We start from the raw sequence: 23005 nt of genomic DNA, 5'->3' as shown, positions 1-23005 counted from the left end.
GATGCCTGAAGACACCACCTAGATTCTTGGTTCTGTGTAAGCTCACATCCCCATAACATTGAGTCTGGCTTTGGAGTGGCACCTTCATCTCCTGACCTCCTGAAACCTTATTAACTCCTGACTGTTTTGCTTTGGTGATGTTCAAATAGATTGCTGTAGCAGCTCTGAAATCTTTAGTCAGTCACCTGGCAGACTAAATTCAAGCCTTAATCATAGAGCTTCTTTTTAAATTATTATATATAACCTGTACAGTGAAAGAAGGGTCCTGAGGTCTATGTACATTGTCCTTGTCCATGAGAAAGGCAAAGCAGCAGCAAGATCCTGTTTCACTGCAATTTGCAATATGTAAGTCTTCATATCGAACCCATTCTTCATTCATCAAAAAAGCAAGAGATTAATCTTTTTTTTTTTTTCAGTCAAGACATTTTGTTTTGGTCATTTCATCCCTTAACGTAATGAATCTAATGTTCCTCCTTTCTTCAACCTGTTAACAGGCTGAGACTCTTTAACAGAGTTCAGAAATCCTTTTGGAAGGTGATATATTTTACAGTGCATGTGTTCATTATACACAGCTTTGTATACTTGTCTACTATGCAAAAAGGTTGAGGAAATTTTATGGCAGTGTCTGTAACATTCTTATACATTGGTCATAAACGTGTATACCCAGGAGAAGTTATGGTATGAAGATAAAATGTTGGCAATTTAAGAGTTAAATTGTGAGTATTTGAAGTTGGCTATACCATGATATCTTACAAAACGTGATTAGGATTATTCAACAAAAAACATGACCTACATTGCAGTATTTATTTTTGACTTCTAAAAATTAAAACATTCAGGATCAACAGAAAACACACATTAATAAATTCCATGTTAGCATTATAGTATTGGTTATAACCTACAGTGTAACCCATTTCAAATGCTGACATTTACTTTTGTAAGTAATCTCAGTACATCACTGAGACATCAGTGGCATCTCCAGGCACAGACGTATATATTGGAGGACAAAACAGCTTCAGATCCACCCCTTGAAAAGACCTCTTGCACTGGCAGACTCTTGCTCCTGCCTCCTGCAGCAGAAACGCTTAGCAGAGTGGCAAGGCATTATTCACCGCTGAATACCTTCAGCTTGGCATACAGGCAATATGCTATGACACAGAGTGGTAGTGAGAGTGTATCTATGTAGTATTAGCCAGTGAGCTTTGCACAGCATTAGACTTAAAGCTGTATTTGTCTGACAAAGCATATGGTAGCCATACCCATAATGATACCCAAAGCAGCAGAATTTCCATTGTGTTCTAAATTGTTCAGTAAGTGAAGCTGTAAATTTAAACTTGGCTAACTGCCAATCCTAGAATATGCTCACATCCCAGAAACAGTAAGGTTGGAAAAGACTCCAAGATCATATGGTCCAACCACCACCTTGCCACCAATGTCACCCACTAAACCATGTCCCTAAGCGCCAGGTCCAAGCTCTCCTTGAACAACCCCAGGGACAATGACGCCGTAACTTATCTGGGCAACCCATTCCAATCTCTGACTGCTCTTTCTGAGAAGAAATTTCTCCTAATTTCCAACCTAAACCTCCCCTGGCGCAACTTGAGGCCATTCCCTCTAGTCAGTCTCACTTCATTGCCAGGTGAAACTATGCAGTCCTTTTTTTATTCTAGGGGTTATTGAAAAACTCCCAGAATTTATTGAGGCCCACTGATGGGCCTCAGTGTGCCTGCCAAGGGCCAAGCTGGAGAATCTGCCTGTCCCAGACATCCCCTGGGTGCTGGTGCCTCAGGACTGAGCACATCGGACACACAGAAGACACTGCTCAACAGGCAGCGGGAATTGCTCTGGAACAGTTTCTCTGCAGCCAAACGGTATTTGGGGTCCCGGGCAGCTGAGGAAGATGTTGTGTGGAGGCTTGCAACACAAACAGCTGATAGCAGCAGGCAGTGACCACTCAGCCTCTTGGAGAGAGTCCATTCCGTCCAGGAGCTTCCGCCTATGCAGAGGCCGATATATTGCTTGTGTTAACATACACTCTTCTCTGAGAGGGTGATTGGGCACTAGAAAAGGCTTCCCAGGGAACCAGTCACGGCACCAAGCCTGCTGGAATTCAAGAAGCATTCGGACAACGCTCTCAGACATATGGCTTGATACTTGGACGGTCCAATGTGGAACTAGGAGTTGCACTCAATGAGACTTATGGGTCCCTTCCAACTCGGGACAGTCTATGATTTTATGTCCAGATGGCCTTTCACTCTCTCTGTTTAGTTCTGCAACATTCACCATGAGATGTTCTTTTCCCCTTGATAATTTACCGCAAAGACATTCAAGAAATCGTATTTATATCAGAAGGAGTAAGAGCAAGAATGTTTTGCATCACGTATTAAGAGAAGAAGAAATTTGTCACTGTTTTAGGGACCTTCCGTGTGACATGATAAGTCTTCTCATGTCCAAGAGCTGCAAGGACCTTCCCACAAACTTGCAGGGAGGTGACGCGAGGGGGGTTGCCGTGATGCGGCTGTGGTGCCTGTGACATCACAAAGGACGCGTCACAGCGGGGGAGCTGTCATCAGGGCCAGCAGCAGGCAGCGCCACCACACTGTGGCCTTGGCCGTCGGTGAGTGCGGTTCGCACCTCCTGCAAGCCATGGCTCGCCTGATCTTCCTTGCCCTGGCTGTGCTGGGCATTGCCCAGAAGCCATGGCTGGTGAACGATCATCTGGATGCGGATGGGCACGAGAGAGTGCAGCAGCATGCAGAGCAGCTGATTGACGGCATGGCTCGGCTGGTGCAAGAGATGGAGGAGAGCAGCCAGGAGCAGAGCGGGGTGGCCCTGGGAGCTCTGCTCTTCACTGCATTGAAGCAGTGGCAGCTCTGGGCCTTGGTTGAGCTCCTTGTCCTGATCTTTGGGCTCTGCCGCTGGCTCAGGAAACGGAGCCGTGAGATGGGCAGCAGCAGCGAACACGGCAGCTCTGCAAGGAAGGAGGAGGAGAATGATGATGCAGACGAAGACAGCGACGCTGATGACAGCTGGGATCTGGGCAGAGTTTGGGCCGATAGCACCCAGTGGCCGGCACCCTACATGGCCGACAAGTGCAAGGTGGTGGAGGAGCTGGTGGACGATCTTCTTGGTGCCTGCCGAGGACTGTCCAGGAACTGCCTCTTCAACCCACGGCTGCAGCTGGCCATCGGCGTGGGCTGCCTCTACGAAGGCTGGAGCGCCCGGGAAGACAACGTCCTCTACCGCCTGCTTGTGCCCCTGAGGCCTCCCCCCGGGCACGCCTTCCACCCGGAGCTGGGCGCCGAGGGGGAGATGCCAGCAAGGAAGCCCGGCCTGCGCGTGGAGCTGGAGTGCGCCTGCGCGAGGGAGCGGCTGGTGGGGGACATGCTGTGCTTCCTCCACCACCCCGAGGACGAGCTGAGAAGACAGGAGCCCAGCCTGCTACGCACCCTCTGCAGCGGCTCCTACCTGAATGTGGAGAAAACCACCCGCTGGTTCCAGGCCTTGGTGAAAGCAGCCTGGCAGCTTCTGCCGCAGTCGCGCCACTGCCGCCTGACGGTGCTGCCCTCCCGCCGCTCTTGCAAGATCAAGCTGGCCAGCGCCTCCGAGAGCACCCTCTCCATCGAGTTCACGTTTGGGGTGCAGATAGACGACTCGGACTCCTTCCTGAGCCTGGAGTAGGCCGTGGAAGGCTTCACCAGGACGGCGCTGCTGCACAACACCAGTTTCTCCAGTAGCGCAACAGAGACACCTGTTAGCAGCGGGCAGTGACCACCCAGACCCTTGGAGAGACTCCATTCCATCCTGGAGCTTCAGCCTATGCAGAGGCCAATAAATTGGTCGTGTTAACGTACACTCTGTCCACATTTGTCTGTGCAGCACTTTGGGGGGGAGCGTGGACATAGGGTACTGAGTACACCACTGCAACACGATTGGGAAGCATTTTCCAAAAAAAGAACCACAGACCAGTTCAAGTTAGAAGCGACCTCTGGAGGTCACCTGGTCCATTTCCCCTGCTCAAGCAAGGCCACCTAGAGCAGGCTGCCCAAGACCGTGCCCAAGACGTGGTAATTACAGGCCTGTCGGTCTCGCCTCAGTGCCAGGTAAAAGTATGGAGAAAATTATTCTAGGAGTTACTGAAAAACACTTGAAAGACAACGCAGTCATCGGTCATAGACAACACAGGTTCGTGAGGGGAAAGTCCTGCTGAACGAACTTCATTTCCTTTTACGACAACCTTTCCCATCTAGTTGACCTAAGGAAGCCAGCTGATGTCATCTTTCTGGATTTCAGCAGAGCTTTTGATACTGCTTCACACAGTATCCTTCTGGACAAAACGTCCAGCCTACAGCTAGATAAATGAATCAGGCTACTGGCTTTAATTTCCTTTCCGTCCTGTTTCATAGATAAATAGCACAATACTTTACTGATTTCAGTGTTGGTGCCACCAGCATAGAAACTGGAAGCCACAACCACCTCCACCACTATGAACTAAATTTAGTAGATCAATTTATGAAAACATAATCGAAAATAAAATGTTTAATGTTAGAGCTGTTTACATGACTGCTGTGACCCGGACAGAACTAAGTATCCATAGTCTTCTTTCGAAATAGGTTACCTTTCATGAATTGTACTGAAAGTACATAATTAACATCGATAGTACTAAGTTATTTTTATGCATGCACACATGCATGTGGGTATTTCAGATAATGCATGCAAACTACCATGCGTTTCATTTGTTGAAGGTTGCTGCCAGGAATTAATACCGAATACTTGGTTCTCCTAAATGTTACGTACTTAAAAGAAATTATCCCTTAAACCTCTGGAAAATTAATTTTTTCTTATACTAATTACAATCTGAGGATTGCTTTACAGAAATTAAAGGGTCATTATGGTTTCCTGCAGTTCAAATCAGTCACATTTCTGCTTTCTGCTTTTCTGTTTTGCTGCAAGCAAGCTATACATTATAACCGTCAACTCTGCCGTAACATCTTTCGCAGGCTGATAAGCAGTGAAGAAAAAGCATATTGTCAAACGGTCAAAGAGCTAACATCTTGTTAGCAGCAGCTTAATCTGACCCTGATATGTTATCTAACACAAGTAAACTTCTGTAATTCTGCTTTTATATTTTATGTCTGAGAAACAGGATTTCACTTTCTTCAGGATCCTTTGCTTTCAGATGTCTGCATTCAGCCATGTAGTACCTGTCTTTCAAAGATACTTAGATGCTTTGATGTGAGATGTTGTTCTAGTAGAAAAGAGGTGACAGAAGTCATTCCTGCCAACAGCCTTAAAAAGAAGAAATCTTGTAGATAAGAAATCACCAGTTTTTTGTTGGTTTATTTTGTTTGTTTGTTTGTTTTGTTTTTGTTTTTTAAGGAAAAATGTGATCATCAATTTGCGTGATTAACATCATGATTAAATGCAAATGATTGCATTTCCATGTATCTTCTGGATAAAGTATTCAATGTCTTCCTCTACCATAAAACTAGAGAGATGTGTGGTGCAGTAAGTTAAAAGGCAAGAGAGATACAGTATGTAGGTGATATATGTAGGGTTGGGGCTTTTTTTACAACTGTAACCATAAGATTTCATGAGTAACAGGGATACAAGATTGCACTGTGCTGACAGGTTTGCTGAGAAACATGGCTGATCCATTGCCTGTGTACCAAAACCATATGAGCAATGATGAGAAAAATTATAAAATGAGTATGTTTTCACAGTCAACAGATAAGGGAGTGAGATGTTTAAAGAGTGTATAAAAAGCAATCAATAATCCAGGTTCACAAGTTGTGTTTAGTTGATTGATATCTGTACTTTCGTTTCTTACTCTGTATAGAGGTATTAACACCCTAGCAAATACACGAGAGATTGAGTATTGGTCAAGTCCAGCTGCAATTTTGTTGTTACTAAATCTTTGCCATTGATGCATTAAGACCATTAAGATGATCTTAATGAACTTAATACAGGACATACTGAGTTTGAGAATAATTTATTATGATAGCTAAAAGCGGGTCTGCTGTATTCTAGAGCCTAGCAAAGTCAGATGAAAGCAGAAGCATTTATTTAGTAAACTTCGACCTAATTGTTAAGTATTACAGTACTCTCAGAACTCAGGCAGGGTTACTGTGTCCTTATAAAATGCAAATTAAATAAATGCTTAATTTCTGCATTATTCTTCAATGTTAAATTATCCTCTTGTAATTCACAGAATATATAGGATAAGGCTGTGAAGGACACTGAGAGGTCATCTTCTCTGTCTTCCTGCCCAAAGGCAGAATCAATTATATTTAAACTAGTCTTGATAGATGGTTGCCCATTGTGTTCTCAGAAACCTCACCTGGTGAAGCATCCACAGCCTCCCTTGCCAATCTGTTGAATGTTTAACTATCCTCATACTTAGCCTTCCCACTGCTAAATTGAATTTTTTTTTACTGCACCTTAAGGCCATTAACTCTTTTCCTACTTGTGGTGGAACAGTTTGAGCCTTTCCTCTTTGCAGCAATATTTTACATTTGTAGACTATTTTAATGTCTTTACTGTCTTCAGTAAATCAGCCAGGTTCTGTCAAATCTTTCTGCATGGTATATGTTTGCTAGACCTTTGGTCATTCTTAATTCTTTCTTCTGGACTCTTTCCAGTCAGTTCATATCTTTTTTAAAGTATTGCTTTCAAAAGTGGGTACTGTGGATGCTGAGCCTTACTTTCCTCTAGCAGGAAGGAAAGAATTATTTTAAATGTAAACGGTGTTACTCATGTTTAAGTACATGTGGTTTTCAGTAGCAACCATTGTTGGGGTTTATTTTGATTTATTATTACCCGTAGATCTTCCTCTGTGAAGGAGCTGGCCATCTAGCCTTTCCTCTTGAATGTATTTTTGTGGTTAATTACTGCTGTCTCCATTGAACTGCTTTGTCTTCACAGAGTTTTGTTTCATGTTTTCTCAGACCTTTTGCCTAGTATGCCAAGTTGTTTTACTTTATGAGCCAAATCTCCAAGAGCTTCTTCCATTTTGGTGTCTTTCTCAGATTTAAAAACATGCTCTTGGTTCCATCACAATAGTTGTTCTGGCAAAAATAGAATAGTAACAAAAGCCCTGGACCATACTATTTGAATTTTTCCAGACTGACAGTGAGCCACTGAGGACAGTTTCCCAGCAGCTACTATCCCAGCTATAAAATAGTTTCATTAAAACAGGAAACTGTAATGCCCTGTCCCTACTGCGACCAGTCTGGGACATGCATATATGACATTAGTGAAGCTCTTCTGTCTTTGAGACCTATTTGTCACAGGCAGAAATTAGGCTGCTGTATTCTTTGTTCTTAACAAATGCATGCAGGTTGTTAGTTACTACATCGTCATCTCCTAAATATTTACAAATGTTTTGATTATTTTTTTCAAGTTCTTAGAAGTTAGTTTAAGTCCTCCAAGTCCTCCATATCTTTTTAAAGCATTGCTTTGTGGTAAACTTCATGAGGCATCACTTGATCAAGTAAAATTGCGACTGATATAAGTCTTGAAACTTGCAACTCTTATAGCTGTCTTTTTCAACTCTTACAGCTGTCTTTTTCATACTACAAAAGCACATGCAGACTAACAGTAAAGAAATGAACTAGAAATCAAATTGTAATTAGCACATGCAAATGTTGATGGTATGATCTGTTTCCTCTTTTCAGTTCATTCCATCTACAGAATGTAGACATTGTCATATTCTTCAGGGATCATCATAAATTAGTTATACACCTGTGGAGATTATTTAATTCAGCTGTTACCAAGTCTAGTTGATTGGGAAAACAGAAAAGCTAAAACGTTTAAAAAAAAAAAAAAAAGGATTAAAATTGACCCACAAAAACCTTTGTGTCTTATAACTTCAGTTTTGCAAGTTCAGCCAAGACTTTGAACGCTGATATAAATTTCTCTCAAATACAGCTTCTGTGAAAGTGCCGGCCAAACATCGTTGGAAGTTACAGCTGCAAAATCATGAGCCCTGCTCAGTCATGAGCTCCTTAAAAGGGAGAGGAAAGCAGATAGCATTGTTGCTGCCCCATATCAGAGTCAGGAGCCCTCTATCTTATGCTCTGCAAAATCAGAATAGATACTGCTGAAATAACTGGAACTGCATTAGTTTTAAAACCAATGACAAAGGAAAAGCACACACTGAGTATTTTACCTACCTTAAAAGGTAGGTGTATTTTTTCTTCCTTCCTTTGTCTATCAGTCAGAAAAGAAAAAGGAGTCTCCATCTCACTACACATATATTAAGGGGAGATGTCTTTGACATAATCTAGGACTCAATGCAGTTCAAAGAACTCTACCCCCAGAGACTAGGTACTCACTGTAGCAGTTTAAAAGATTTTTTTTTTACAATCTTCAAGAGAGACATGAAAAATCATGGGTTGTGTCTCATTTCTGAGCTCTTTATACTTATGTTTCCATTTGTCATTCACTGATAGTTTTTTTGGTGTATATTCATTTACTTCAAGTTCGGTCTTACACTGATTAACATAATAAAACCCATCAGCGTTAAGGTTATATAACAGGTCTGTGTTCCATAATGGAGCTGTTGAGTGTTAGGCTGCAAAGCATGTAAAATCAGGTACGATTGGTAAGAGTATCAGAAAATGAAATGGGTAATGTGTTCGAATTGCCAGGAGAGGCTAAACAGACTAAGGGGAAGACTATAGAAAAAAATGACAAAATCAGAAAATAACAAAACAATGAATCACTGTAGAGACACAAAGAATTTGTTAGTTGTTGATTCGAGGCATATTAACTACAAAGTATGGAAGATACGGCAATTGAATTAGTACAGACAGCAATAATCAAAAACAAATCAATATTAATAGAACTTCTGTGCTCTTCACTGCCAAGAAAAAATTATTTATTTACTTATTTCTGTCCTTGGCATGGAACTATAGATGGGCACTTTCCTACTTCAGAGCAGCACAAGAATTTAAACTCTAACCCCATTCTTGTGGAGTAATGTCTAGTATGTATAGTACATATCTGCCTAACTTTGAATAGTAAGAGTGATTAAATCATCTGAAAGTAGAAAATGAAAATCCTTATGCACAATTATGATATTTAGTCTGGGGGAACTTGAGGAAAGTACTGAGGAAGAAGTAAATTATAGAATACTACTTAGAATACAAGCTTGTGAGGATCATGATGAAATGTAGTCAGGACCAATGTCTCATTGTCTCAGAGTATATTTCCTTACTATCTTCCTTTCTTTTGTGCTGCCATTAGTCTCTTAGTTTCCAGCTGTGGTTCTTGAACTACCAGTCACTTAAAAAATCGAAGTGACAATAAAGCTATTGCAGGCTGCAGTGATGGAAGATAAGATCTTGTATCAGATAGACTGTCATATATATCTCTATATTTTTATGGATTACAGTTGGTTCTCGAAAATAAGCTAAAAGATGTGTCTGGCTTAAGGTAGAAACCTTATCATACCAGGTTTTACTGTCGTGTTGTTCCATGATCTTTTGAGTTAAGATGTTACACTAAGACTACACTTTTATGCAAGAAATCTAGATTAGATAACAAACTAATAGAAATAGTTTGATGTTTCTGTCCCATTGGGGTGCTGGATCTAGGGCCACGTCTAATACCTAGAAACACAGCTTCTCCTTAAGGTGACAAGATGAAAAATGAAAGACATAATCACGGTGATTGTCAAGTCCCCATTGTTACTTTTTTTTTTTAAAGAAACAGCTACCATTCTCACTGGCTTCACTAAACTCAAATTTACAGGAGTATATAAAACATAATATATCCCTGCTGTTTTAAATGTGATACAAAGTTATTCTCAATGTATTATCTTAATGCTGTCTAAAGTTTGCCTGCTGCTGAAGAGTTCTTCACCATCACGGTTTTGCTTGCATTTCTCTTGTTCTTTTGGTGAGCATACTGCCTGACATGTATGGAGAGAATTTTGTGGGGATGTGCAAGTTTTTTTCTAAAGTCCTTGGAAATACAATACAGGATACAGAGGGCTATTAAAGTTATAGTCATTACAACTAAATAATTTAATAATGATCAAACCGTATTTCAGAAGAGCTGTCAAAGGTAGCAAATGTCGTAAAGAATATTATTTTTTGTTTAGTCTGTTGGAATTTAGGTACCTAAGGATGGAGTTATATATCTTAGTACTTCTGCAAACCTTAGGAAATGTATAAGCCTCATTAAAGTAAACACGTACATGGTAGCACCTAGATTTTTTTGGTAATTTGAGTTGTTTAAATAACTTCTAAAAACTGATGTAAATGTCTGTGTCATGACTGAAAATAGACCATAGTTATCTATGCATTCTAATGTGTGGTAGACTGACAGTTTTTATGGGCATGCTAGGATTGGTCTTAGTACTTTCAACCGTGTTATGCTGCTGCATTTCATCACCAGCTGACTTAAAGCCTTCACTGGAGAAACAAAAGAATACATTGTGTAAATATTCCCTAATTCACCTAACGTGCAAAGTTAAATAGGTTGGCTTGTGTGCTTGAACTTGGGATGATTGAATTAATGTTTGTTTGAGCCATTAGAATTCTTCCAGAAAATCTGCACCCGTTCTCTGGTTCGCATATCTTTAATAGGTTAATACAGAAGGACAAGGTAAGGTCCTTAGATTTACCTGAACTAGAGTAAGAAAGAGGTTTGTGATCAATATCCTGTCACCCCAAAATAGACTATCAGATCTATGGAACTGGTAGTTCGTCACATAGTTACTTATGGTAGTGGTTATCCAGATCTCACCCTTGTCATATAAACCTCTGCCTGAAGAGGTTGTATTGTGGACTTGACTACAGCTTAAAGGCTGATACCTACATTTCTAATGGAATGCAACAAGCCTGAAATATCTTTAACAGGAGATTCATGTTGAAGAAGCAGAATTAAAATATGGACAGGTAATCTTCTGTAAACAATCTGATACTACATTTCATGGAAACATGAGGTTTGATGTGAGGAAAAGAAACCTTTGGTTATTTACAATATCAACATCTTTCTAATGCAAGGATTACCATAAACAACTATAGTTGTAGTACTTTGGATGGTACAGAAAGATCAAAAGATAAGAAGAATTTCTTGAGAAAGAGGTAATACCAGTTTGTTGTAGCAAACCGCAGGTCAATTTGTCCCTTTATCTCAAAGCAAACACATTCTCCTCACACCACAATCTAAGTACTTGTGTGGTGTATCGCCAGTTGGGACATACTTCCCAAGAAGAGATCAGTTTTCCAGTATACTGAAGTGAATGCTGCTGAAAGTAACAATTGTCAGTGATCTTTGAGATTTAGAAGTGAAATAGGCATATTATGCAATGAAAATCTGTTCAGACCCGTTTGATTTATAGACTGCTGAAAAATGCCATGTGTTGTCTGTGTTCTGCTCTGGAGAGCAAGTGAGAACTTTAGTGACAGAGGTTTGCATTGAATACACACCCCCATGTTTTGCTTACCCATGTCACTCAGCATTGCAGCTCCAGCCAAGGCAGATAAATTATTTCTGCATCCACCGTTCTTCTAGCATCATCATTATCATCCACAAAAAATAATACCATCATTTTAATAGTCTTCTTCTGTGAACTGCTTATTGAGAATCAATTCACTCAGCCCATCACCGTGTTCCTGACCCTCAAATTCCTTTCTTTGCTTCCTCTCTACTGTGAATCTTGGCTGTATCCATTTCACAGTCTGTAATTATCTTTCTGATTCTTAATACGTACACAGTTCAGGTTCCAGATGAATAAATAATTTAGATGCAAACTGCCTAGGATCCATTCCAGACTCTTGAAGTTAAGGTTGGAAATACAGTTCACAATAAATACTGCTTCTTAAGTCTTACTGTTCTTCACAGATAAACATAGCCTTGGCACTGTTTATAAATCAGCAATAGATGGTAAAACTGTTGAGGGGAACACAACTGAAAGAGAGAAGCATGTGGAAAAAATAATTATTTTTTAAACACCATAATTAGATGGTGTGAGTTTGCAGAGTACTCAGTTTGGGTATGTTATCTTAGTATAAGCACAAAACATTAATGGCAATCGTGTAAACACGTTTTAAGAGGGAAATATATTCAGTCTGACATTCCTGAATAGATTCATGTCTAGATCAATTGGTAAATATTGTCATTTTTCTACTAAACTTTAACAAGGTAATTTCTACTGAATGAAATTTGGAAGTAAATAAGTTAAGCTGATAATGACTTCATTTCAATAATTCATCTAGAGGAGCATAGTACAGAGTCTTTATAACAGCTGAAATCTGAAACAAACTACTGCACCGTTACTAGAATTCACATAATTTATTTCCTTTTTTTCCTGAAACAACAGAAAGTTATTGTATGCCCTAAAATGATAATAACTCACCCGTTTCAGAAATGGGTGTCTGCTTTTCCCTTTTTCTTGTTTTTCTCTCAGCTGTAGGTGAGTACATTCTTCATCATTCAGAAATTGTTTTGCTATTTTAGATAAGGCTTGCAACTTCCTTCCAATTTTCAGTGAATGTCTTTAGGCGCATGGAAAATTTGACTTTTTCGCCTATTTAAATACTGACTGCCCAATATTCATCTTGCTACAATGAACTAAAATAAGGAAGATCAGATCAAAGAGGTTCTACCTCATGACATTTATCCTTAAGGATTGAGATTCAGCCTTGAGACTGGGAGAAAATCCCCTGAATACACTGATATTCACAAATAGATAATTAACCAGCAGAGACATTTGTCTTTGGTCAGTAGTACCGCCAATGCATATGTCGAAGTCCATCAGATAGACTACAGGAGAAGCCTGTGTTCTGGCTTCTAGCACAGTTTATCAAGTGTGTGCTGGGATAACTTCCTTAGGCTTATGATTATTTCTCTTAGATTTATAAATCTAGCACACAGATATGTAAATGTTGAAAATTTATACACATATTACACTTCTAATCAAAGAGTTAACAATAAAGAGCATCTTGGCATCACTTATTTAAAGGAGTCAGTGTTTGTAATGGAAAAGAAAATCAAACCTTTGTACTTAATTTCACTGGTATTAGTGAAATGTGAATTGTTAATGGTATGAACATGAATAGTGAATGGAATTGTGAATTGACATGATCATCCTCAACGTCAATTTATAATCTATGTTTGTGTAACCAAAAAAATAAAACCACTTTTTGTCAATTGACTCTCTGGAAATTCAGCCCCAATTGTTTTCCTGAAAGCGGTACATCCTCAATTGCTGTCTACAAGTGGAGAGGGTTTATCTTGTGAACAAAGAGGTTTTAATCCTCGTTCACACTTACAGACTAGAAAGACAAAAAGAGTAGATAATCAGAGATTTAATTGCAGATCTGCATATTGTACAGCAAGGTTCATCGATACATCCATTCTCAGATATCAGCCATGAAAAGATACTTTACTCATTAAATTAAAACCCACTGCAATTTTTAAACATGAAGTTCAAAATTATAACCTTTATAATCTTTCTTTTTATGGAAATACCATAAAAAAAAGAACACCTGGAAATTTAAAACTTCTTGACCATCCCACTTATAAGACCCCATCAATATATTACATGAGAGATTCCTCTCTTGAAGGATGAAGAATTCCACAGTATAGGAACTCTCAGATTTTACTGAGGATCTTTCATTCCAAAATCACAGAAACTAAGACTGAAATGAAAATAATATTGCAAAACGATGCATACAAAATCCCAAAGGTTTTGGCTGAAATTGCAGACTATGTTTTTTTCCATCATGAAAAATACAATTATAAAGTATTTTGCTTCCAGCTAATTTGATAATACATGCATGGCCATGAAATCCAAATGCACAGCATACATTGCTTGGAACAGCATTCTGAGTTTGTACATATCCATAAATACGTAGAGATTTCAGAGTTCTTGTTTAGCTGTTCAGTGTTAAAGCTATTTTCAGTTTAAGCACTGTCTGAAAAATACTTCTTTAATAGACAATTTAAACACAGACAGATTGTTTTATCTGTAACAGAAGCACAGTATTTCCAATTACTATTCCATTAAGACTGCAAAGATGATTCAACACAACAGTTGTTATTGCTGTTAAAAGCCTTAATCATATTAATGTTGTCACACCAGTCTTCTCAGCAACCAGAAATTCAGTGTGCATTGACATTTAACACATAACAAAATAAATGGCTATAAGTGTTTGTTGAACTCTTTTCAAGCAATTCCCTCATTTTTTTACCCAAATTGCCTGTTTGTCTAGAAGTGGCAAGGGAAATTAAATTAGATGTTAATATTCCACTCAAATATTCTGTAACTTCTATTTATTCCTCCTTAAGAATTGTAAGCTTCTTCCAGCATTTGCTTTTTCTCCCAGAGAAATCCTAAGTCAAACCTTGCTCTAACTGGGATTTTCTAATATCATCTCATTCTATGTAAATATTCCTAAATCTGGATTTATTTCCAGCTGCCAATCAAGAAATAAGAGAACTCCAATTCTATAGGTTCGTAGGAAAGCATTGTCTTTCACAAGGATGTCAAGGTGAAACTCATCGGGGATGGAGAAATGAGCAGCAGCTTTTCCCTGCCAAGTGTTTGTCATCTTCATGTTTCCAGATAGATCCTATGAAATTAAGTCTGGAGTGGGCTTTTATATCAGTGGGCTTTAAAATAGAAAACAGCCTTTAAAAATATTTTCCAACAAGAACTAGGTTAGAGTAGTCTACTTTTCAGAAATGAGGGCAAAACATGTGGATGCTTTGTTATTCCCAAATTAACAAAGAGGGGTTAAAAAAATCTTACAGTAATCCTTCATAGTTTAGAAGCAAGTTGCTGCTGAATACTAAACATCTCAGGTCAAGGCTCTTCAAAATCATGACACAGTCCTAGAATAATCAAACACTATAAAAAATACTGTTTTCTTTTTTTTTTCTGAATATCCTAAGTATGTTCATTTTGTATTTCTCTGCATTTTTTTTCTGAACTTACTAAAGCTCTTTTTTTAAGAAACAAGCATGTCACAAATCAGCCAGAACTGGCTGATACATATTTGTGCATACAGTTGTTTGTCACCGCTGGGCAGGTGTGATGCATGGAAATCTTTTCCAGACCTCTGTGTTAAGATCTTTCATCAGTCCTTGTGTCTCATTTCCCTGCTTTTGCTTGCACTTTTATTTTTTACAAAGTGCACATATCTACATACCCTTTTTTCCTTCATCCAGATATTTGTATTTCTGATGTTCACTTTTCTTCTACTCATTCTAATAAGTGTATCTGATCCAAAAGTTTTAAAAATATGTTAAGGAATTTTTAGAAGTTTTGCCTTTATTTGTTTGTTACTGAGAACTGATTTGTCAACAAAGGTGCAATCTTCTGTTTCCTGAATTTTTGTCTGCTTTAAATGTGTTATTTCCTATTGCTCTTGGAGCACATCTGTACCCCAGCCATTTTGCTTATGGCATTTGTCACGAAGGGCTACTACACCCTATTGTTTCCAGTGACCTCACAGTTCTCTTTAAGAGCAATTTGTTAATGTAGGTTCATTTAAAACATTGGAAGTTGGCTGTGCTTCTCAGTATAGTCACCTAACTGTAGGCAAGATACGATTTCAGTCCCATTGAGAATAATGGCAACTGACTTCTGAAAAAGGGCAGTCCTGCAGTGGTTGTTGTGCAGTAGGATGTTACTTTTGAGCTCTTTCTGAGAGAAAAGCTTTCTTATGCAGAATAACGGGGGTGAGGGGATGGGAGGACCTTTTGTTCTAAAATAAAATCTTCAAGTGCAAACAGTCTCTATAAGATATACCAAAAGGTGAAATTTTAAGGATGCTATTCCATTTTTAAGACCATCTGGGAAAATCAAATTCTGTAGTTTGTTAAATTTCTTAGAGAGCTTTTCCTAAAGTATATTTTGATTTAAGCTAACTAACTTGCTCACCAATATTCAGAAAAATCATTTAGTGTTCATAAGTAATACTCATTAACTGGGATGGTCTGAATTCCTGTTTTAAATGCACAGCACAGATTATCCTTAGTTGAAATCACCAACAGTGGCTACATGTCAGCACCAAAAAAAATGTCACTGGTCACTCTTTGATATGTGGTGTTGCAGACAAGTTCCTGGAATCCTTCAAGACGCTGTATTGACAGAAATAAAGTTATAAATGGGCCATCTTTTGGACTGAGATACTGAAACCCAGTTAAGTGATCTAGTTACTCAGAGGCAAAAAAAAGGAGCTCTGGATTGTTCCAGGTATGTGGTGGCTGCATCCCAGACTGAGAAAGTGACTGAAACTCATTGCAGCTCCCTTCTGAACAGGACATACAATTTTCCTTTCCATAGGCACATGTCAGGGAGATGGTATATACCCATGCAACATCCTATGAGGAAGTGATGCCTCACTATAATTAATCATAAGAGTACTCAGGTTTTCTAATAGAGACCTTGCTTAGGTGAATATTCCCTGATAGACTCCTCTGAACTTTAGTGTTTATAGACACTGCTTTGTATTTAAAGTTGTGAAATTTCATTATGTGAAGAGGTTCTGTCAAATAATTCCCTATATTACCTAACTTCCAGACCTTAAGGGGGTCAGAACAGGTGCAAAGGTCTTCTCTTTTAGATGTTCGCATGAGTTCCTTCAGAGGGAATTCTTGTTTCACTTGTTAAAAAATACCCCAATAAGCAGTCCTCAGCTGCATGCCTCCAACAGCAGTGTATATTTAGTCTTCCTGTTTCTTTTTCCCATATACCTTGGCATTCTGCTAAACCTGCTACCATAAATGATATGATTTCAGTTGCAGTTTTTCCCTTGGAGATGAGTCAGGAAATGTATATTTCTAACTTAATTAGTCAAAGTCTGCCTGGTAAATGAATAGGATGTCCTAAGTAATACATTGGCTGTATATCTAAGATATTTAAGTGTTTCTAGTAGTACTTTTTAGCTTTGAATGAAGATTCCAAGTTTTATATGTTACTACAGTGAGATTAAAAGCTCAGGCTGCTTTAGAAGTTGCTTAGACAAATCATAGAATCATAGCCTGGGATGGAAGGTACCTCAATGATCACCCCTCTGCCATAGGCAGGGACGCCACCCACTAGATCAGGTTGCTCAGGGCCTCACCTAACCTGGTCTTGAACACCTCCAGAGATGGGGCATCCGCAACCTCTCTGGGCAACCTGTTCCAGTGCCTCACCACCCTCTGAGTGAAGAATTTCCTCCTAACCTCTAATCTACATCTCCCCTCTTTTAGTTTAAAACCATTTCTCCTTGTCCTGTCATTATCCAATTGAGCAGAGTCGCTTCCCATCTTTTTTTCCCTTCTGAAGTCCCCTTCAAGTACTGAAAAGTTACAGTAAGGTCTCCCCAGAGCCTCCTCTTCTCCAGGCTGAATATTCCCAGCTCTCTCAGCCTTTCTACATAAGAGAGGTGCTCCAGCCCTTGATCATCTCTGTGGCCCTCCTCTGGACCCGCTCTAGCAGCCCCACATCCTTCTTGTACTGGGGGCCCCAGACCTGGGTGCAGGACTACAAGTGAGGCCTCATAAGGGCAGAGCAGAGGGGGACAATCGCCTCCCTTGACCTGCTGGCCACTCCTCTGTTGATGCAGCCCAGGACGCGGTTGGCCTTCTGGGCTGCAAGTGCACACCGCTGGCTCATGTTAAGCTTTTCATCCACCAGAACCCCCAAGTCTTTCTCTGCATGGCTGCTCTCAGTGAGTTCTCCCAGACTGTGCTCCTGTCTGGGATTGCCCTGGCCCAGGTGCAGCACCTTGCACTTGGCCTTGTTGAACCTCATGTAGTTCACATGGGCCCACTTCTCAAGCTTATCCAGGTCCTTTTTGATGGCATCCCTTCCTTCTGTAGTATCGACCACACCACTCAGCTTGGTGTCATCTGCGAATTTGCTGAGCCTTATTTTTGTTTGGATATATATTTGATAAATACCATAACAAGTATGATCAAATAATTCAGAAATAGGGAGAAAAAAGACATATTGTTCTAATAAATACTTGATCTAGCTTGATTACTGCTTGAGGCTTCTATGTTGTTTCCTTTTCTTATATGGTATGTTACAGGATATATTTAATACATACATCCTGCATCTTCAGTAGGCTTTCTAATAACCTACTTCAGACACATCGTTAGTCACAGTGCAGAGACTTTAGAAATGTTCTCCCTTTTAAAAGCAAGTTTCCACAAGCTGTACTAAGGTCATGCAAAAAAAACTGCTATAGTGATTTTTTTTTTTTTAAGTGCTTCGTTTTCTTCCAGCAAACCCAGGGACTCTGATGAACAGAACAAGCTGATGGCCCTGCCTGCCTGTACCTGCACAACGGAGCAGCTTCAGGTCCCATCCCTGCAAGTCTGTGGGGTCCAGAGGCTGCAAGGACATCAGCTTAAGCGCTCCAGTACTGGGGCAAAGGAGCCACAGCTGATGAGGGGGAAGGGGTGGGATGTAGATCATAGAGGACTGCTGGCACTGTACTGGTTCTGCAGTGTGTATGGGAGCAAAGCTGGTAGGAATGTTTGCACTCAGCAGGTGTGAGTAAGCATGTACTGTCATTAACAGAGCAGAACTGGGTTTGTATCTGTCCTGCCATTCAGGCAGAAATCACAGTCCATTTTATTCTACCAGTATAGCACTGGGCGTGTTTTGTGTCATTCTGTTCATCCATTCATTCATCTGTTCAGTACTTTCCTTGAGCCACAAGACAGAAGTTTCTTGCCTTTGTAGATCTAGCAATCTTCAGCAACATTCTGCTGTTGCTAGCCCTAGGCTATGGGATGTGCCTTTGCCACGGGGAGAAGTGGCTGTTCCTTCTGGCTGGCCATGCTGTTGTGATGCAGGTGCTAATAAATGCACGTGAATTAATGTATGCACTCTGGAGCTGAACAAAGCATATGTATTTCCTTTACCCAGCTATCTTCTCTTGCCCTTCTGTTCTGTGTAGATAATATGCTACTAAAACTGTGCCAGTGTAGGATGCTATACAAGTGATTTCCCTATCAAATTCTATCACTTCTGGGCTGATATTCCCCCTGGAACAACAGACAAAGGCAGAAGGCAGGCTAATTGATTCAGCACTCCCCCACTGCCTCTCAGCACAAGCACTTAGCTGTGATAATTGTGAAAGAGAAGAACTGATGCTGAGCTATAAACTGGTATCACAGAACTCATTAAATGATGTATACTCCACGAACTGTCAGCTGTTGAGAATATTGTCATTTATTCTTACTCTTTCAATGCACTTTTCCAACTACTACCTAAACTAATGTATTTTCCAGTGTTAAGGTGGCATAATGGTCATCATGGGTAACTATGGACCAGGAGGGAGTTGTAGGATTTACTGTTGTTGTTTTGTTTGTTTGTTTTAATTATTATCGTTTATTTATTTCCCATAATAAAATAATGCTTGCAAGCTGCTATATAACAACTGTATTTCAGTGCACTCAGGAATCATGGCTTAATATTCATGTCTCATTTTCTCTTTCTAGAACCAGTAAGATGTTATATGAAAAGCTTTTTCCATTAGCGTAACTCCACCCACTGGAAAAAAAATAGTTTTCATACAAACAACAGAACATGTGTAAAACCCTAGTCTCAGCATGATGTATGCTTTCGGAATTGCATTTCTCAAGAAGGTTGTTTAGCTAAAGAAATAATATCCAAGTGTCTTGAAAGTGTCCAGTGTGGTTATTTAAAAGAGATTGTTTAAACTAAGCATTAAGATTTTTACTGTTAGAATACACCTCTAAAAAATGAATATTGCCTTTGCAATTTGTGTAAAGCAGCAGGATGCAGCACATTTTTCGTTAACTTTTTGTTCAGCTAAGCACAATTCCAATTTGGAAAAAGAGCAAAGGCTACAGCCTCATTGTCCAATAAAAAATAACATATTCAGATAGAAGGAAATGCAGTTCTGTTTATTGATTTCCACACAGAAATTTATGTATTTCTAAGAAGCTGGTGTTTTCTGTTTAATACCACACTCCCACCTCCCTTCTTTCTCTGTTGTGTTGGCAGAGAGCTTTCTCCCTTTCTGTCTTGAACACAATTCTTTGTTGCAGTTTTTCTTTCAAAGATTTTGTGACTGCTTATGCAAACAAGTAAAAATTCGAGTAATGCTTTAAGCTATTGGAAATGCCCAAATCTCTTATCAGACCTCTGTCTTTCTGGTGGGGATTGATGGGAGCTATGAAAATTGATTTTCTTTCCCAGCTACCTGTAACAATAGTCAACTTCTATAGTCATGTAACAGTCTCACATTGTGCAGGTGATATTACCAAAGTATTGACTCTTCTTACCAGCCACACACCATGTGTTCATTCTGGGGCATATGCTGTAATTTGGTCTAGGATCATGCCTGCTTTAATGTGAATGAATTTTCAATCTGTCCTTCACATTTGTATGTTGCTGGATACTGATCAGGGCTCTGAATGTTATCGGCCTGCTCCTTTTCAGAAGTTGTTTGTGGACTTCTGGAAGAGAGACTAAGCAAGGTCTTGTTTGTGTAACCATGTGTTCTGTTTAATTGGAGACATTTTTGAGGTGACAAGAAAGTATCTGTATGGGTTTCAGTTGCCTAAAATGGCACTGGATGCCTCCTCTTAGATACACAACTGCTGCTTTGCCTCTTGCTGCCCCTGTCAAAGAGCGCAAATCTCCTGCAGATCTTGTCATGTCTGCCACTCAAATATGAATGTCTCAGATTTTCTGCAGCATCTCAAATGACATAAAGCATTTATGCTTAAGCAATTGAATTCTACCTTTTTAAAGTAAGTGAGTGAGAAAAAAACATTATTTATATGTATTCCTTTAATTATGAGGCCACTTGGAAGACCTCAGTAATTTTAGCCATCCAGCTCTTTTAGTATTCACAGATTGAGTTGCTCCAAAATGTGCCGCTCCTTGTTTTTGTTTCCAAATATGCACAATAAGTGGAGCAGGCTTGTATTTTTCTTTGTTACTTTCTATAACAATGTGATTTATTGTAACACTGCTAGGAAACCTGAGTTACTTGCCATTTAACGCCATTTAAATGTAGGAAACTATCCATTGTGAAGCTCAAGCTGTTTCACTTTTCTGAAGGTCTGTATACATGGCATGTGACTCACTGTGGGTGTACTTTATGGATGGTGTAGTTCATATTTTGAAACAAAGGAGCAAAGTTTTATTTGGGAAGTATTCATATGTTCATCATTTAGCCTTCATGTTTTAAGGTGCTGTTTAGTATACAACATCTTGGAGTTTATGGAACAATTTTCCATTTTAAAATTGAATTTCTGTGTATTGTATTCTGGACTCTATCCATGATCTCTTCTGCAAATATTTTAAAATGAAAGCCGTGGAGTTTGGAAACACTTTGACAAGGCAGACAAAGTTAAGCTTTTCTGGAATAGCCAGAGGGAACACTTTTATTCCATATCTTTAGCCATCAGATATAAAAATACTGCACCCAGAGCACTAATTAAATTAATTCTTTTTTCACAGACCGTGGTAGTTTTAATAACAAATTTAAAGGGCAAGTGAGGAATATTTTGAGAAGAAACAAGAGGTCTCTTGCTTGAAAGTACAAGAGAAAAATTCAGAGCTGTTAGGCTACGTTAAGCTCAGCAAATGCATATATGTATTTTGAGGCTAAACTATCCTCACTTGTGTTTGTATGAGTTAAAAAAAAAAAAAGAAGAAGAAGAAAAAAGAACACAGTTGATTGAATTTCAAGAGGCACATTTTTTTTTCTCATTGTATATAGATATCAAGATTTTTTCTGTCTCCTACAGGAACAGTTGTGAAATACATGTAAGATGATGAAAACAAACTTACCATAGCCTAAATTATTGGACATATGTTTGCTTGATATACTTGCAGAACTAAAAAAAAAAAAAATCTAATTATCAGTTTCAATTTATTGCAAGGTTGGAGAGTCTTGACTGTATTTTTATGCAAGGTGTATTTTCTCTCATTTCAGATCCAGCTTTGATGCTGGTATTCGTTGAGCACTAACGTGAGCTAGCTGTAATGATGTCTCTAGGTCTCTGTATGTACACTGAAAGCTGAAACAGTGGATTGGATGATAGAGTCCTTATTTATCAACACTACCTTAGATATATCACAAGTATTTACGTTAAAATGGGTGGATGAGATAACCTCAGTTTGCAGCAATCAAACTGTACTATTAGGCAATGAGAAGAATGTAAGGTTCATTCAATTGGAAGTGTAAAACCTGTAAAGCTTCTGGTGATAGCAAAGCAGAAAGAAGCCACGTCTATACTTCTGGTTTTTGCCTGCATCAATTTATTGACAGGTGTTGGGAGATTTGACAGAAGCTCTGGCTTAGCAGAGTTAGATGTCCTAACACTAATTCTAGTTCCCCTTCTCCCCTTGCCAGACACAACCTCTTTCAGGTGGTTTGTCATGTGTCTCTGAGATACCGACATAAAACTCAGCTCTGCTGCTGTAGTTTCACCTCTACTAGTCTCTCTTTGATTTGTATACAGAACTGTAAAAATGTCTTTATTGTAGCCATTTCGAATGCATTGTGAATATCCAAGAGGTGTATTTTACCATTAAAATCTCAATTTTTTACATTCCTTCTAGGAGTGCTGGAATTCTCCATTTGCGAAGTATGCAGAAAACAACTTCTCTCTGGTTAAAGCTGTGTATTGTATGAATTGGTTAAAAAGCAATCAAAAACTTTTAACTGCATTTTATAAGATCTGTTCCAGTGAAGCCATTGTTAGCTTTGCAGAGGTTTCGTTATTTTTTCTTTAAACAGACAACTTCTTTAACAGCCAAAGAACAACTCATTTGATTAATGATCATTTTTATCTCTTTGAAAGGATCCTTTCCGACCATTGGGGTGAAGTCTCTTTCGAGATTCCTGAGGGCGGGATTTTTAAATAGCATCCTGACCTCACATCCAGTGTCAGGAGGTGGATCTTTACCCCCCAGCATTTCCTCTGGTAGGTATTCCAGCCTTTTCCCCCACATCAATTTTTCCCTTCACCCTTTGCCCCATCTCTTCACACCTTTTAGGGAAAC

General features: G+C 39.3%; 2 protein-coding genes across 16 annotated transcripts in view; both read left to right on the top strand.

Annotated features, from left to right (window-relative positions):
* Positions 1-23005, top strand: part of EPHA6 (EPH receptor A6) — a 575874-nt gene that overhangs the window by 453809 nt on the left and 99060 nt on the right. For 14 of the 15 annotated variants that reach the window (XR_014578284.1, XR_014578285.1, XM_083820701.1 and 11 more), the window contains one exon: positions 22804-22926. The exons of the other annotated variant lie outside the window; for it this stretch is intronic. Coding sequence is in view for 12 of the 14 variants with exons in the window: in XM_083820701.1 (XP_083676827.1) it covers positions 22804-22926 (123 nt within the window). In the remaining 2 variants the exon portion in view is untranslated. The remainder of the gene's footprint in view (positions 1-22803; positions 22927-23005) is intronic. 15 annotated transcript variants of the gene reach the window in all.
* LOC310892648 (inositol 1,4,5-trisphosphate receptor-interacting protein-like 1) lies at positions 1752-9745 on the top strand. Its single transcript, XM_083820719.1, has one exon. It carries the CDS (start codon positions 2644-2646, stop codon positions 3676-3678), a length of 1035 nt encoding a protein of 344 aa, XP_083676845.1. The 5' UTR covers positions 1752-2643; the 3' UTR covers positions 3679-9745.

The sequence above is a fragment of the Anser anser genome, assembly GCF_964211835.1.
Source record: "Anser anser genome assembly, chromosome: 1".
In the NCBI taxonomy this organism is placed as follows: domain Eukaryota; kingdom Metazoa; phylum Chordata; class Aves; order Anseriformes; family Anatidae; genus Anser; species Anser anser.
This window is presented reverse-complemented; position numbering and strand designations above follow the sequence as displayed.